The sequence below is a fragment of the Zonotrichia albicollis genome, chromosome Z, assembly GCF_047830755.1.
Source record: "Zonotrichia albicollis isolate bZonAlb1 chromosome Z, bZonAlb1.hap1, whole genome shotgun sequence".
Lineage (NCBI taxonomy): Eukaryota > Metazoa > Chordata > Aves > Passeriformes > Passerellidae > Zonotrichia > Zonotrichia albicollis.
This window is the reverse complement of record NC_133860.1, coordinates 49,018,292-49,033,299: the sequence shown is the minus strand read 5'-3', so window position 1 is coordinate 49,033,299 and position 15,008 is coordinate 49,018,292. Positions and strand designations below refer to the sequence as shown.

The 15,008-nt window shown below is 37.4% G+C and overlaps 1 protein-coding gene across 1 annotated transcript; it reads right to left on the bottom strand.

The window, feature by feature from the left end:
* Positions 1 to 1,317: 1,317 nt before the first annotated feature.
* On the bottom strand, positions 1,318 to 12,065 carry TYRP1 (tyrosinase related protein 1). Its single transcript, XM_005488148.4, has 8 exons — positions 11,882 to 12,065; positions 10,958 to 11,427; positions 7,787 to 8,109; positions 6,296 to 6,500; positions 5,267 to 5,434; positions 3,714 to 3,893; positions 2,143 to 2,289; positions 1,318 to 1,607 (listed from the first exon to the last, which is right to left on the bottom strand). The coding sequence occupies exons 2-8, from the start codon at positions 11,337 to 11,339 to the stop codon at positions 1,402 to 1,404; spliced, it is 1,611 nt and encodes a 536-aa protein (XP_005488205.1). The 5' UTR covers positions 11,340 to 11,427; positions 11,882 to 12,065; the 3' UTR covers positions 1,318 to 1,401.
* Between the last annotated feature and the right edge of the window lie 2,943 nt (positions 12,066 to 15,008).

Genomic DNA, 15,008 nt, shown 5'->3' with positions numbered 1-15,008 from the left:
GCTTGGTAAAGCGGGTTGAGTTGATAACCCATCTTCTAGTTGCCTAGCCAAGAGTACTTGTCTTCTTGTTTGCATCATTCTCAGTGTATCTCCTTGCAACTAAGTGTGTGTGCCTTGAGCACACCTGGTACCCACTGAAACCCCTGAGGTCAGCATGGCATGTGACTCCTACTTCTACCTAGTAACTTATGTCCAGAAGGGCTGCCTCAGACTGAAGGAGCTCAGTCCGAGTCACTTGCCATTTCTGTGAAGCTGGGCTTAGACAGAAGAGAGACAAAGGGTATCTTGATGTAACATTCAGTTAAAGTTGAGTGCATTCAATAGCCTGAAACCAGGAACACCCCTGCTGTCAGTTAGCGACTCCTAAATTAGATTCAATAACACATCACAGGAAGACAATCTGATGATTTATTGGTATCTAGTTAGGATGAGAGAGAGGAGGTGAGGCTTAAAGCCAGATTCCTCAAGCCCAACCTCAGGCTGTAAAGGCAGGTGTCAGTTTGTTGCTCTCCTGTTGACTTGTGTTGAATTAATTCAACAACAACTGCTTAAGGCTATTTTCCCAAGTCTCTTCTACAGCTTAATGCCTAGGGCTTTCTTTCAAAGTACAAGTGTGGGTTTAAATTCCAGCATGAGACAACTGAAGCAAGGTCTTTCATAGCTGGGGAGAATGCTCTGCAGTGGGGATAGTGGGAGAGAGGAAGGGAGCGAGTGTCAAAAAAAGAAATAAAAATTAAGCTAAGGCTTTTGCCATCTGTCCTTTCAACTGGATGCTCTTGCAGGCAGCTGTGTTTGAACACCTGTTTGAAGTTGCCAAATACTGGAGTGGCTTTGATGATGAATATCTTTTCACAGATCCACTTAAAAGCAGCTATTGGTTCATAACTATATTTTGTGAATAAAGTTATATTTCAAATATACCCTTGTCCTCAGAATTCCATTGTCACTTTCTGTCTGGCATGATGACTATTTTGAAACACATTCTATTCATCTAGCCAAGGTGCTTACTTGTATTTTGTATTCTCCTTCTGTCAGGTTCTAGACTTGACCTCTTCACAAAAGTACCTCATAAAAGAATTCTGGGTATAAAAGCTAGATGAAGTCGGATGACATTGGCTGTTGGCAAGTAAACTAATGCTTGGCGAATTTTACAGACATATGCATGGGAAAGGCTTGCAAGTGACCCTTGAAAGCTTCTATTATAATCAACATAGAATTAGCATTGCAAAGAGGTCTTATTGACATCTAGGTGTGATGAAAGTGGAAGTGAAACCTGAAGGAAACATACTGAGACAGCTGACAATTTATGCTCTTTATTTTAAAGCAGGTGGATGACCACCATTTATGAAATAAAGCAAAAAGATCCCCAGTTTCAGTCAGATGCAAAAAAGTGCCATCTCTTCAAACAACAGACTGGCTTGGTGTTGGTATGCCGTCGTAATCATCTGAGTAGTGCTGATACTGGTCAGTCAGAAGAGGCTGATGCAAGTCATCTTTATTTTTCTTGACACGTACGATACATGCAGCAGCAGCAAAGATAATTGCAACAAGAACTAGTGCAGTCACTATTGCAATAGTTATCATCTCTGTGACACGGAGAGCCCGACCTAAAACAGGGAAAACAAAAGGAAAATATTAAAAAAAAAGTCAAATAATATGGATGAATACCTGAAGTTCAGACTGGAACTCTGCATTTGTCATTATTCACTGAGTTGGGGAGTAGAAGTAATTCAAATTTTGTTTGATAATTCTTGTTCAAAAATATGAGAAGATTTAGTCTATCTTGCCTCAGTCTATAATCGGTTCTGGACCATTTTTCTGCCACCTTGTTTGTGAGGATTTGCATTCTCTCCAGTGAGTTAATGAATCTATTTGACATAGGAATGAGGACATTCTGCAAGGTTAAGTTCCAAATGAGAACTTCTCCTAAAATTAGGGTGGGTACTGGCAACTTCATGGTGGAACAGTCTCTGACCAGTAGCTATACCAAATCCCAAACAAACATCTGGAAAGTAAGGTAGGAAAGGAGACAAAGGACTTTACCAAAGACAGCAAATATTGTTGGTGAAATCTGAATAAATTTCAAGAGACAAAGATATGAAGGAAAAAAAGGAGAGGAAGTATCTAGGCTGTACAGTTTACCTGGCCACTCGACTTCATAGCTGTATCCCAGATTTTCTGGTGCAGTAACAAACATTTCATTATTGGTTACTGGAGGCCAGAATGGCACCATGTTGTACTGTCGGTTATGTCCAATAGGGGCATTCTCCAGTGGGTATGTTGAGATATCTATATTTGAAAGTCAAATCACACTTCTGTAAATAAATTCAAAATAAATTGCACTACTTCATTTTTTTTCCAACTCGGGGTTTTGAGTACCCTAGAATTCTTTTTCAGTTGTTCCAGAAGGATTTGTTTCCTGGTGTGGCAGATATAAAGTAAGAGTCTCTATGCTGTCCAAAACCAAGGCCACTAGTGTTATCTCTGGTTTTGAACGGAAATTACCAGTAAATTTTTAAAAAATTTGCCTGTGTTGGGCTTTTTGTTTCTTCTCACTTGGAAAAGGAGAAATATGTCAAAGACTTTTTTCTATATTCTTGCTTTGCCTGATTGTAGCAGTGATGAACAGGAGGACAGTTGATATAAATTCCAGTGGATTTTTTTTTTGCAACATTATGCTAAATCAGAAGGAAGTCAGCTGAAATAAAAATCAAAACAAAACAGAAAATCCCCAAACTAAACCAAATCAAACCAGCAACAACAGCAACAACAAAACTTAAAACATAACAGAAAGAAAATACTTTGTGGTAAGATGATGCCTAACCTTGTGATAGATCATGTAAGAACCACAAGGGGATACAATTGCTCTCTGAGAGCTGATGTGAGAAAATTCAATGAGGCAGGTTGTGGAAGCTGCACAAAGAAGGCTCAGTTGTGCAGCAACAGCTGCCTTCTGTAGAAGAAGGAAGAGGAGTATAGATTATCCTAGGAGAATAAAGTTGCTGCATTGCGTGGAGGAATGCAGTTGCTGCATGATATGTAGACATAAGGGTTAGAGTTTTTCCCTGGCCCACTGATGTAAGTCTCCTTCCTTCTTTGTTTTTTTTCTTTCATTCCTTTCAAATCATTCCTTCTGTTGTTCCTTTCTCCCTCTTTTTCATTTTCTCCTGTATTATCTTTTTCTGTTCTTTTTGGAATTAAAAAAGCAAGGGCAGAAATGGTAGCTATTTCCTTTAGAAGTATATGGTGATGGTTATTGAATGCTGGTGGTGAAACAACAAATAACAAAGGTGGTGAAAATGAATGTGTATGGTACCTGTTCTTCCTTTGACAAGAAGAAAATAGTTATTTACTCCACACAACAGTGGAATATCATTCCAGGGTTACAATGTCCTTGCTCTATGGAGGCAGTGTATTCCCACATACTGTTTTCTTGAATTGTGGCTGCTGTGTCTAACCAGGTCCCTTCACAGAGAGTGGTCTGCAATTGGATGTCATTGGGGTGAGGAGGAGAGCTTGCGTGTTACTACTTTGTCTTTGTTAACAATACTAACTTGCTTATTACTACTTTGTTAACAATACTAACTCTTGAAATTCCAATCCTCTCTCCTAAATTTAGGGGTATCTTGCTGTCCCAAAAGAAGGAATTGAGTTTTTGTGGCTACAAAGACTGACAACCAGCCATCCTGCCTCTGTCCATGAGAACATCTTACCTGCAGAATGCCGTCTCAGCCACTCATCAAAAAGAGCATCTGTAAATGTGTGCAGGAGGACAAAAATGGGGTCATTTGGTGATAAATGAGTTTGCCCTCCTGTCCCATTCAAAAATAGATGAGCCAAGTTATGAAGACTTCGGACTGCTGGGTCATATTTTCCTGAAGGATCACTGTACCCTGAATATGCAAACAAAGAAGAAAACAAAAATTACAGTGAAGATTTTGTTTGGAAGCTGCAGTCTCAGATTAATACCTTTTTATTTTCTCTGAAATGCATTCATGTTGTTATGTTGCTTTGCTTGAAACAAATGGGTAGCTAATTCTCTACCTACTGACATTTGGGAAATGTTCCTGGAATGCATAATTTTCAGATTAAAATAGCCTTTATGAAAGAATGCTTGGAATGTGGACTGCAAAGCTGCTGGGTTCTACCACAAAAATGGCCAACATAGCATGAAAATAAAGGTGTATATTTAGGCCCTAAATATCTTTCACCATAGATGCATGAGTTTTTTAACTGCTTACTAAAGCAGATGTATCTTGACATTTACTCTAATGAGCTAACTGTTAGGTTTCCATACATCACTTCCATGCATACTGGGAACACATACTGGAATCTTCACAGGCTCTGATATTGTTTATTTCTTTAGTGAAGATGGAGAATAGCTTTGCTTGTGCCCAAAACCTCGTAATCCTCAAGTCAAATGTTAGGATCTGAAGCATCATGAAAACTCCTCCTGTGTTCAAGCTTTGGACTATTGTTCCAGGGAGGGATACATACAGTTAATTTTTTAAAGCCATGTTTGGACACCTAGGTATTGATAGGCAGCAATTTGAACTGTCACTTTGTAATTTTTCCTGTTAAAAGCTCTGGATTATTAAGGTGTAGAAGAAGTTGTTAGGATGCTGTCTGAACAGTATAAATCAAATGTTTAGGCTCTTTTTTCTGTTGGGGGGGTGTGTGTGTGTATGTGTATTCTGGTGTTGGAGAGTTTAGTTTTAAATGTGCAGAGCTTATAGAAGAACAAGAGTTTTATGTCCCAGAGAGTAGGCCTAGCATGTCTAGCAGTAAATCCTATACCCAGAGCTCAATTACTATTTCAATACTATTGCCCTAGGTACTACCACAGCTTTCAATTTATTTTCATTTCTTTTCTTTGTTTTAATTCAGATCCAAGAATAACTGCTAGAAGCCCTTGTTTCCTTCATTTAGGGATGCAGCAGCATCAATCCACAGGCAAGAACTGTGTTTTCAACAAAGGCAACTTGCTAATTATGTGCCAAGGAACTGAAGTTAGTTTTTACTTAGTATACCAGCAGCAGACTCTTGAGACTTTTATGTATTTTAAGAGACATAAGCTATAGCTATAAAGTAATTTACATAGATTTTATTTCTGCTTAATAGTGAGCTAATACTTAAAGCTAAGAACAATGTGTTCTTCTTGTCCAACAGCCTGTCTCAAAACTCATACTTCCAACAGGAAAAAGTGGCAAGTCTGCTCCCTGACTTATTTGGAATTGTTCCAGGTCTTTTTATTTGCCATGTTTACCTTCTACTGTGTTACGGAAACTGTCTGTTGAATTGGAATAAAAAGGAGGAGTGTCAAATACACCAACTTCCAAACACTGAGCAACATCCTCAGGCTCTGGGAGACGCTGCACCATAGGTCGTGCTACATTTCCAGCAGGATTCCTTCTGATGGGACCACCCTCAGTACCTGGAAATGGAAAGAAGAAAGAAAACAAGGTTGGTAGACCAGTAGGCCACAGAATGAATCGCTCTCATGACTGAATCATGGCAAAAAAAATCCCTCAAAAATTATATTTTCACTGAATGAACTGGTCAGTTCCTTACGTTTTGCAAAGAATGCTCATGGGGCCCTATGTTCTGGATTCTCTGTTCCAGGATTTAAAAAGTTATCTAGAAGCTTCTTACTGAAGTTTGTTGTTCTCTAAGTGATTTAGAAAAATTTTCTACAGACTTTCATGTGATTTCCTGGTGACACCTAGGCCGACATTATTGAGGATGTCCTGATAGAGTAGCTGGGAAAAAGATTATGTAAATTACTAACCCAATATTGGAAGATTCTTATTTTTTGCCCCATGTTTCCATGATGATGCTTTTATCAGTAACTTACTGGTATTTTAAAAATTATTTTAATTTGGGTAGGTATGTTAGAATGTGGTATTACTCACATTCAAAATATGGTGCATGTCGTTATTATGGGGATTTGTTGGATGTTTCATTTTAGGAACAGAACAGCATGAAGGTGATAAGTGGAGTAGTCAGAACAAATGTTAAGCTTCAGTTAAGAAATAACACTGCCCAATGTAATTATTTATGGTGTAAGAGATGAATTGGTACTGCATAAGAAGGGAAGGCAAAGCATTTAATCATTCTTCTTCTTCAAGCTTCTGATAGTATGTATTATCTCAACAGACTGATGAAACATGGATCAAGAATATTCAAAAACCACTTTAAGATCTTTTGGCTGGAAAAAGCAACTGCAATGTTAAGCATTATATTTATTTATTATTAAGAGAATTTTCTCTCGAGATCTTTCATAATTCATGCTTACTGTTACAGATGGTTCCCAAGGTTTCATAATCTTCCACATTTTCACATAGCACTCGCCACTGAGAGAAGATTGAATTCTGGCTTATAAGAGAGACATCAAAATTGCTTCTAGCTCCCATCAAGTCATCTGAGCAGATATCACATGTGTTTTGTCCTGTTGCAAAGTTCCAGTAGGGCAGTCCAAAAGTGGGGTCCTGTAGCATGTTCTAATCCATATAAATATGGTATTACTATGTGTTTGACACAGACAGCTATAATATTTACTGCTAGAAGAATGTTAAAATAACAGCTAAATACATCTTGGTAAAAAGTCAGAATCCTGCCTTATAGAAGAGAAGACCCCTATGTAAAATTCATGTAAAAGCTTTTGGTATTTTCACATGGATACCTTTGTTCAGCAGAGCAGATAGCTGTACTACTGAACTGAATCACGGATCTTCCCCACTAATAGGACAGTACCTCTGCCACAAAACCATATTGTGAGCAGTAAGAAACATAAATTAATGCTGAAACCCCATTTTCCAAATATTTTTAATGGCCTGTCAGTGAAAACAGTGTTTGTAGTTCACATAATAAATAGGTGTGGAACTGAAGGAAATATAAAGAATAGGGGCACCAGCTTTTCCAATTGGCATTGTTTGGCTCTAGTATGGGTTAGAGTTGGACAGTTCTGGAGTTAATGAGGCAAAATTACTTTGACTAATGATCAAGTATACTGACATAAATAGGAATATATATTAAATCACAGAGAGATAGAAGTTCTCAGGGCTTTCACTTAGAGAAATGCCACTGATGACAAATGTATGTCTTGGAAGAGAGTTTGTGCCTCAGCCTGATGTAAAGCAATTAAAGCTAGTGGAAAGACTGAAGTGATTTCAGACACTATTTAGTCCTGACCTTGAAAACTTAATTCTTGTTTTTTTAGGAAGGATGGTGGTTCATAAAATACTATACCCATTTTGTGAATAGGTCCACATAAGAGAAGGAAAAAAAAGAGAATCATTGATTTATGGAACGGGGTATAACAAAACACTAATTTCTCTAACCAGTTACACAAACTAAATGTGATTCTGAATCCCTAAGCCATCTCTTAGTGTTATCACTTTCTTCAGAATTTCTGCTGCTTTGGTTAATGTTATTCAATAATAATGGCCATGAGATTAAAAACACCACTGAAAATAACTTTGTTGGTCCAATAAAATGTCTTATATCTAGAATACATCTTTTTTTCCATGAGATTTTTATGGAAATTTTAGGTTTTCTATTGCTGTGATTAAAATATTGTATTTAAACATCTCTATAAAAGTGACAGTCTGAAGCCTAAATGCACTCTATTAAATTTTGTATACCAAATGGGTTACTGAAATTGAAGCAGAATCACTTCAACATGTAGGGAAACCTGCTGTCATTTTGCCTATTTTAATATGGAGTGAAGTTCTTTAACTGTACAGAACATAGCATGAATACCAGTAAACATTTACAGAAACTTTACCTGCATGTCTCTTTCAAGCTGCAATAGATGGTACCTATGCCACGTGACAAAAGCTGGTCCCTCATGAGAGAAATCAACTCCTCCAAAACTCTGCTGCCCTGCACCAAGGAAAGTCTTCCTGACAGAATAATAATGCGACCACACAAAGTAGTTATAAATGGAGATATTCTCGAACTGAGGTGTGTTGCCATCTGGTCCAAAGATTTCTTCACGTCTTCGTGTGGCAATAACGATGTCAGGATGGACTGTCACCTTGGCTTGGTGTAAGGCATTCACAAAGCGATTCCTTTCTTCTGCACTTAGATCCAAAAGATTCCTTCTGACTGTGATAATACAGAAGAAGCAAGTTACCAAAGTAATAAACACTGAAGCCTGATCTCAGAGAACTTGTTCATTGTGTTCCTAATAATTCTGGGTAAGTCCTTTTTTTCTTCAAGTATTCACCCTTTTTTGTTGGGGAAACTCACTGAGCATAAATAGATAATGTTACCTATTTTGAGAAAATCTGAAATAAATTAAAATAGACCTCCAATCCTTGCAATTTTAATACTTTTAAGAGTACTGTTACAGGTTATCTTTCCATCTCGCTAGACAAAAGACTAAGACTATTCTTTGTCATACAAACCTTTCAGAACTTCATCCGATATATTTAAGTTTCCTGTGGTAGTACTTTACAGGAAATAAGGACTATAAATCAATTTATAATAACCACAAACCTTCCGTTTGGCAATTTAATGAAGAATTATTTATTTATTCTTGAAGCTTTGTAGGAAAAATGGCAGATTCACCAGTGAATTATTCTGAATTTTACACAGTACAGTATTATTTAATCTGAGATTCTCTCTTATTTTATCTCTTTAACCTGACATTATTAACAATTACCACATATTCGTCCTTTTTAGCAGTGCATTTCAAAATAATGAAAAAATGCCATTGTCCACACATAGAGAGTGAAAAAAGGAGGAAAACTGACTTGTTGAAATAGCAATGTTTTAGCATGAAGAGCTGAGTTCAGATCACCTCAGTCCTTCTTTTACCTGGTCTGGGAAAATCTCTGACAAAGTTTAGACTAAGATAAAGATAGAAGTCCTCACAATTGTTTTTCAATATTTACTTATTGTCATTATAAAAAATACTGTAAAAATCCATAACTCATTGTCCAAATTAATGATCAATTATGTTGATAATGATCAATTATGTTGACGAAGCAACAGATCTTCAACATGAATCTATATGAAGAATAAAAGTGAATTATGTTTCACTAAAAGAAAATTATTCAGCGGGGGATATTTTAGCTTCCTAGAAATATAAATAAAGTCTTTCCTGAAACATGAATTTCATCCAAGGACAGTGTATCCTGAAACATATTTTTTTGTTTTGCAGAACTGAACTGACATGAACTGAATCTCATCACTGAAGTGATGGGATTTTAGTTTTGTTGTTTTTTTTGGTTGGTTAGTTGGTTGGTTGGTGGGTTGGTTGATTGATTTGTGGTGTTTTTGTAGTGTTTCAAGTGGAGAACTCTAATAGTCCATCTAATTTTGGTTTACATAGGCATCTTAATATTTTCATTCCTAAAGTATATGCTTGAACCACAACAAAAAATTGTGACTATTATTAGAGTTAGTCATGAACTGAGAAGATATGAAGACACCAAACTGCATTTTACAGCAATTTAGTATGGATGTACTGACAGTAATCCAGTACTTATTTCTAAAATCTGAGCAGATAGGGCGAATGGATTTGTGAATGGGCAAAAGAGGTGACCTCAACGTGGAAACCTAGAGCATAAGAGGAAACTAAATTACACTTTTTAAACTCATGTTATCATGCATGATGTATCTGATTTATTTGGTGTTTTAATGCATTGTAAGGGATTTAATGTGAGAAAAGTAAAATGTGCTGTTGTATATTCTAAAAAATTACCTAAAACTGCTATTTGCCTGTCTCTAGTTTTACATCAACTTTGTGTGTAACATTTATCTCTTGATTATTCTTCAGAGTTGTTATCATTGCAAAATAGAATAGGCCAGAATTTCAGAGAGTGCAATCTGGCTTAGCATGCCCAATTCACAAGTAATACTTTCTGCTTTCTAGCTTAGTTCTTGAAGCTCAAAGATTAGGAAAAAAAAATTCAAAGATTTTTCCCATAGCTATCAATAAGTTATTATTAAGGAATTGTTAAAATTTTGATTTGGTAAGTGGTCGTTTGTTAACTCTTTCTTGGACATGCTCTTACATCTATGGAATGTTCCCTTATCTGGTGAAAAAGTCAGTGCTGATTTCTGTTTCTGCATAAATAAACACTGCATATTTGTGCTAGAGAGCTCTTGTTTAACATATCAACAGAACCTATTGCTCATTTTGGGGGGAATTATGGATTTTACAGGATTTCAGTAACATCTTTGAAGTTAAAAGTGTATAAATTTAAAAATAAAGATTGGAATCTTGTCCATTCAGATGGTTTTCAGATGAGAACAAGGATCTGTCCCCAGGCCTGTTTGTCTTTTTAAATTTCCCTATAATATTCAATATATTTCCAGACCTGCAAGGATTTCATAACAATTTTTTAAAAAAATTAAAGAACTGTTTAGTGATATGCTAGACTTAACTGAAACTGGTGAACTGAAGAAGGGCTTACCCCACCCTGGACTGATTCATTTGAGCTGTCCACAGTCATGACTAATGTTTTTAAAGATATTGACAGCAGCAGGACAGTAAAAACATACCAGACCAGGTATATAGTTTAGAATTGTATTAAGGGACTTTGAATGAAAAGAACAGCTAAAATAGTCACAAGGTATTAAACCTATTGAGGTACATATTATTCCCAAACACACTCACAAACACATGTGCGTGCCTATATACATTGTTTTACTCCTAAATCCAAATAGTAACTTTTTTTTCCAATATTGATGGCTCTATTCTTTAATGGTCTTTGATGCATTGACTGGAAGTTTCTTTTCTTCCTTTTAATGGATAGTAAGTATAAGTAATTTATACACATGCTGAACAGCTCCTCTAGCACCTGCCTTAACCACTTTAGCAACATACTAAAATGCTAAATAAATATAATGGACATTTTGTACCTTAAAGAGAACAAATCTATGTCCATTTAGAAGCAAGCATGGACAAAGAGCAATTTCCATGCCATATTCCTGATGCTCTTACCTATGCTGATCTGTTGGCTGCAGGTGGGTCCGGTCCAGCCAGGCCGGCAGGACCCGCAGTTGTACCCGGAGAAGTTCCCGTTGCAGCGGCAGGTTTGGTTGAAGAAGCGGATGGGCCACTGCTCGCGATCATCCCGCCCGTCGTGGATGTACTGCGGGCCGTGGGGCCGCGAGTCGACCGTCACCGGCACGCACCGGCCCCGGCCCGTGGACACGCCGCACCGGTCAGTGCCGGGCCCGAACACGGGGAAGTAATCTGGGCAGCACATGCCGCTCCTCAGGGACTCAACAGTTGCGCACTGCCGGGGGAACTGAGCTCCAGCTCGGCCCAACATAGTCAGAAGCAGTGGCAGGGAAAGGTGGAGCAGCGTGGGGATCCGCATGACAGCGGGTCAGGCAGAGCCGGCTTGCTCCCAGAGCTGGCTGTCCACACACGCTGATTTGCCCTCCTGTGATGGAACACCCGGTTCCCTTTACGGAGAGAGAGAGGAAGCGAGAGAGAAAGCACAATAAAAACAAGTGATACAAATTTCTGGGCTACCTGTTTCATCCCAGAAAATTCCTTCTAACTCTACACTATTATCTGAAAAGGCAAACAACTCTGACCACAGACGCTAATGTTCTTCTCATTATCTGCATGAAAGATAGCAAATAAGTAGATCTATATTTGCTCACTGATTTCTAAATTCTTCCAAAATTTTCATTCACATTTTACACTTGCCAGTCACATTTGCTTCCCTGCTGCAAAGTTCTAAAACCTAAGGCACCAGTTTTCTGAAACTTTTTTTTCCCGCCCCTCCTTCCCTCCCCCGGTTCATGCCTTTTCTGCATTTAACTAGTATATCTTGTTCTCCCTCAGTTTTCTTGTTGTTCTCCAGTGCCAGCTCCAACATAAAATAAAGCTATACTTGCTCATGCATTGTACCTGTTTTCTCTTCGTGGTACCTCTCCACTGCTGAGACCTTGTTCTATCTCTGCACGTCCTATGACTGTCTAACCTGAAATAAGCACGGCTAATTTCTCTCCTGGTTCAGTCTGCCTGCTAATCCTTCTTGTACCAACACAGAATGGCTTGGCCTCACCCTCCTTCCTCTCTTAATCCCCTTTCTACTTCAGTGCATTTCTCTGGACTTTAAGTACTTGAACAGCACATGATTTCTTTCATGCTTATCTCCTTGTGATTTTACAAGTTTTAGCAAAGGTCAGAGACAAATACTTGAATTCAAAACAGAGCAAATGTGAAGTTGGTTTTTGTTTGTTGTTTTTTTTTTAATTACTTGCAAAGAAAGGCTCGTTTGAAAGCAGACAAAGAACAGTGGGGCAAATCACATTTAACAGACACTTAGAAAAAGTTCTTAAGATGGTATTTTCAAGATCAGGCTGAAGTAAGTGACTAAACAATGTTATTTATAAAATTAAAGACTCCAATTTTTAAACTTAAAGCTTTAGTTTAATAATTTATTTAATACTAAAATAAAAATATAATTATCATATTCAAATTTCATGAAATACTAAGTTCTGAGCAGGTGCTATGAAGGGAAATCAAACAAAGAAATTGACAAATCTCTTAAATAAAAAAATGCTTCTTTAATCACTGCAAGGATGATTTCTGCTATGCAAAAATGGCCTTATTCAAGTGATTACTTTCTTTCTTAGCTTTCAATAAGGATGGATGTCAGTGAGGTGAGGATATGTCAAGTAGGGTGAAGATATGTCAAGAAACATCTTAACTGGCATCAAGACAAAACATTAACAAGTTTTCTGGGAAAAGGTTCAATCACACTGTAACTGGCATCAAGCAGGAAATGGATTACCTGCTCTTTCTGCTTCCCTGTATGCAAGTCATAATGTGAGAATGCACCCAATTCTGGCATAAAAAAGAAACTTTTTTTTTTTGTATTTTTATTCTTGCCAACCAGCCATGCACCAGAGCAGTGAACCTTGCCCTCTGTGCCTTGTATAACTCAACATGCTTGCTTCAGGGTAGGACCTAGGTTTTTAGTACACTTATCTGTCTCTGTAATTCATTCTCCATTTGCAGACAGTAATATTTCCTAGTCCTCAAATGAACCTCTTTTCTATTCTGACTTCCACTTCATTCTCCATTTTAGCCTGCATTCTCTTCTTTACTAGCTTATCCTGCTTCTTTCCAAGCTTAAACCTTGTCTCTTTGAACATGTCTATAGGGATACATGTGACACAAATTCACTGTTTTCACGTCAGAAGGTAAATCAGAGCTGGTAAAAACCTCTTGAGATTTTATCTGAAAAGAACTTAAAGTTCAAATAAGAAACATACAGGTTTTCACCATGAATAGTTAGCAAATACAGCAAATTCATAGTAAGTTTAAAGGGATAAATGCTGCTCCTTAGACAAAGCTATAGTAAAACAGAGCAAACAGATGTACTGACTGGGGTCTTCTGGCATCATAAAACTTCCCCTCATAATGGTGTGCATGATTTAGATATTTTGAAAACCTCTTGCACAGAAAACACCTATGAATGTTTTACGACAGAGGCACACTGCTGAGGATCATAAACCCTCTTTGCCGATGGATGCTCCCCTGGACATCCTGTTGGAAATCTTGCTGCACTGTTTGGTGGAGTGCAGTCCTTTTTATAATCTTTATTTTGATGTTCTTGCCCTTTGAGATATATTGCGTTTAAAGACTCCTGCTCCCCTACTGTGCCTGGAATGATTTGATCTTGGAGATGATCCAAATGCACATCTGTGTTTCTGTGGCTCAGTTCAGAAAGGGCTTGTCCACAAATGCAAGGTAATGAGAAAGAAGTCAATGTGTGAACACCTAGCTCAATAATTGCCTGTGTGGACTAAAAGACTCAAAAAGAAAGTTATTTAATATGCTACATGTTTCCATATACCTTGCACCATGCTCTTTTTTTTTAAACATCAGTTCTTGATGCTGAGAACAGATCTCTGTGCAGACACACAGGTTTAGCTGTGGTAGTACCCTAGTCTACTGGAGAAGGTTATAAAAATCCAGCCAGTTCTATTTGTGTTTGATGAAACCTGAGTTACTGATTCTGCCTCACCCTAATGCCATCAGGCCTACAGTCAAACATCAGTTCTCTGAGAGCTACCAGTAGTCTTTACTAAGAGTCGGAATACAAGCATCTGTTTGTTTAAAGTACAAAAACACAGTGTGCATTCAGAAGCTCCATTCTTTAACACATGGAAAGACATGTGATTGTAATGAAACTTATACATGCATTTTTCTTCCTATGAAACAGTACCTTTAAGAAGCATTAAAGGTCAGTGCCAGGAAACAGATCATTATCAATGGCACTCATGGAGCATATACAGCAGAAGATAACTGCCTATTTATGTAAACTCTCTCTTTGTAGCTCCTCAGTTTTCATAGGCTTATTCAGATCTACACATTTGAATAAGTAAACTACATTTTGAGATTTGTCTATTTCTTCTATTTTAGCTGGTACATTCTAACAGTACTATGCAAGATGATTGTAAAAGAGAGCATAACTTACCTAGTTGTTTCTATTTTCATGAAGAGAAAGGGGAAAAAGAAAATAAGAGCCTACTAATTTAATGTTTTTCTAGCATACTATAATCAATGATCAGTTAAAACTACTATCTCAAGGCATCAGTAGAGAGCTGCAGACTTTACAATGGAAATGATGCTGGAGTTTCATTAACAGAATATGTGAAGGCAAAAAAGTATTAATTTACAAATAAATTGCAAATGAATGAGCAACAAACAACAATGATGTTAATTGATCTGCAGCCTTTAATTTTCTGCTTCCATTCAGAAAAACAACCAATGCAAAACTTATGGCTGAAAATCTTTTACTGAGATTAAGGCTTGCAGTGAAATTGAGACAAGATTTTCTTACTGATATTTATCATGCAAACTGTAGAAGTATATTATCAGAAGGAGTACATAATTTCATTTTTCCCACAAACCTTAGGTCTTAGCAAATTACTTTGAGCTAGAACTAATGAGTGCAGCTATGGACATCTAAACCTCAGTGCTCTGTTAAATAACCAATTTGCTGTAGTAGGAAGACAGTGGA

Coding starts and splice junctions, on each gene's coding strand:
- TYRP1 (XM_005488148.4), bottom strand. CDS start 11,339: ATGCGGATCCCCACGCTGCTCCACCTTTCCCTGCCACTGCTTCTGACT. Junction 6,501..7,786: donor AGCTTGAAAGAGACATGCAG/GTAAAGTTTCTG, acceptor TATATGGATTAG/AACATGCTACAGGACCCCAC. Junction 2,290..3,713: donor GCTGAGACGGCATTCTGCAG/GTAAGATGTTCT, acceptor TTTCAAATATAG/ATATCTCAACATACCCACTG.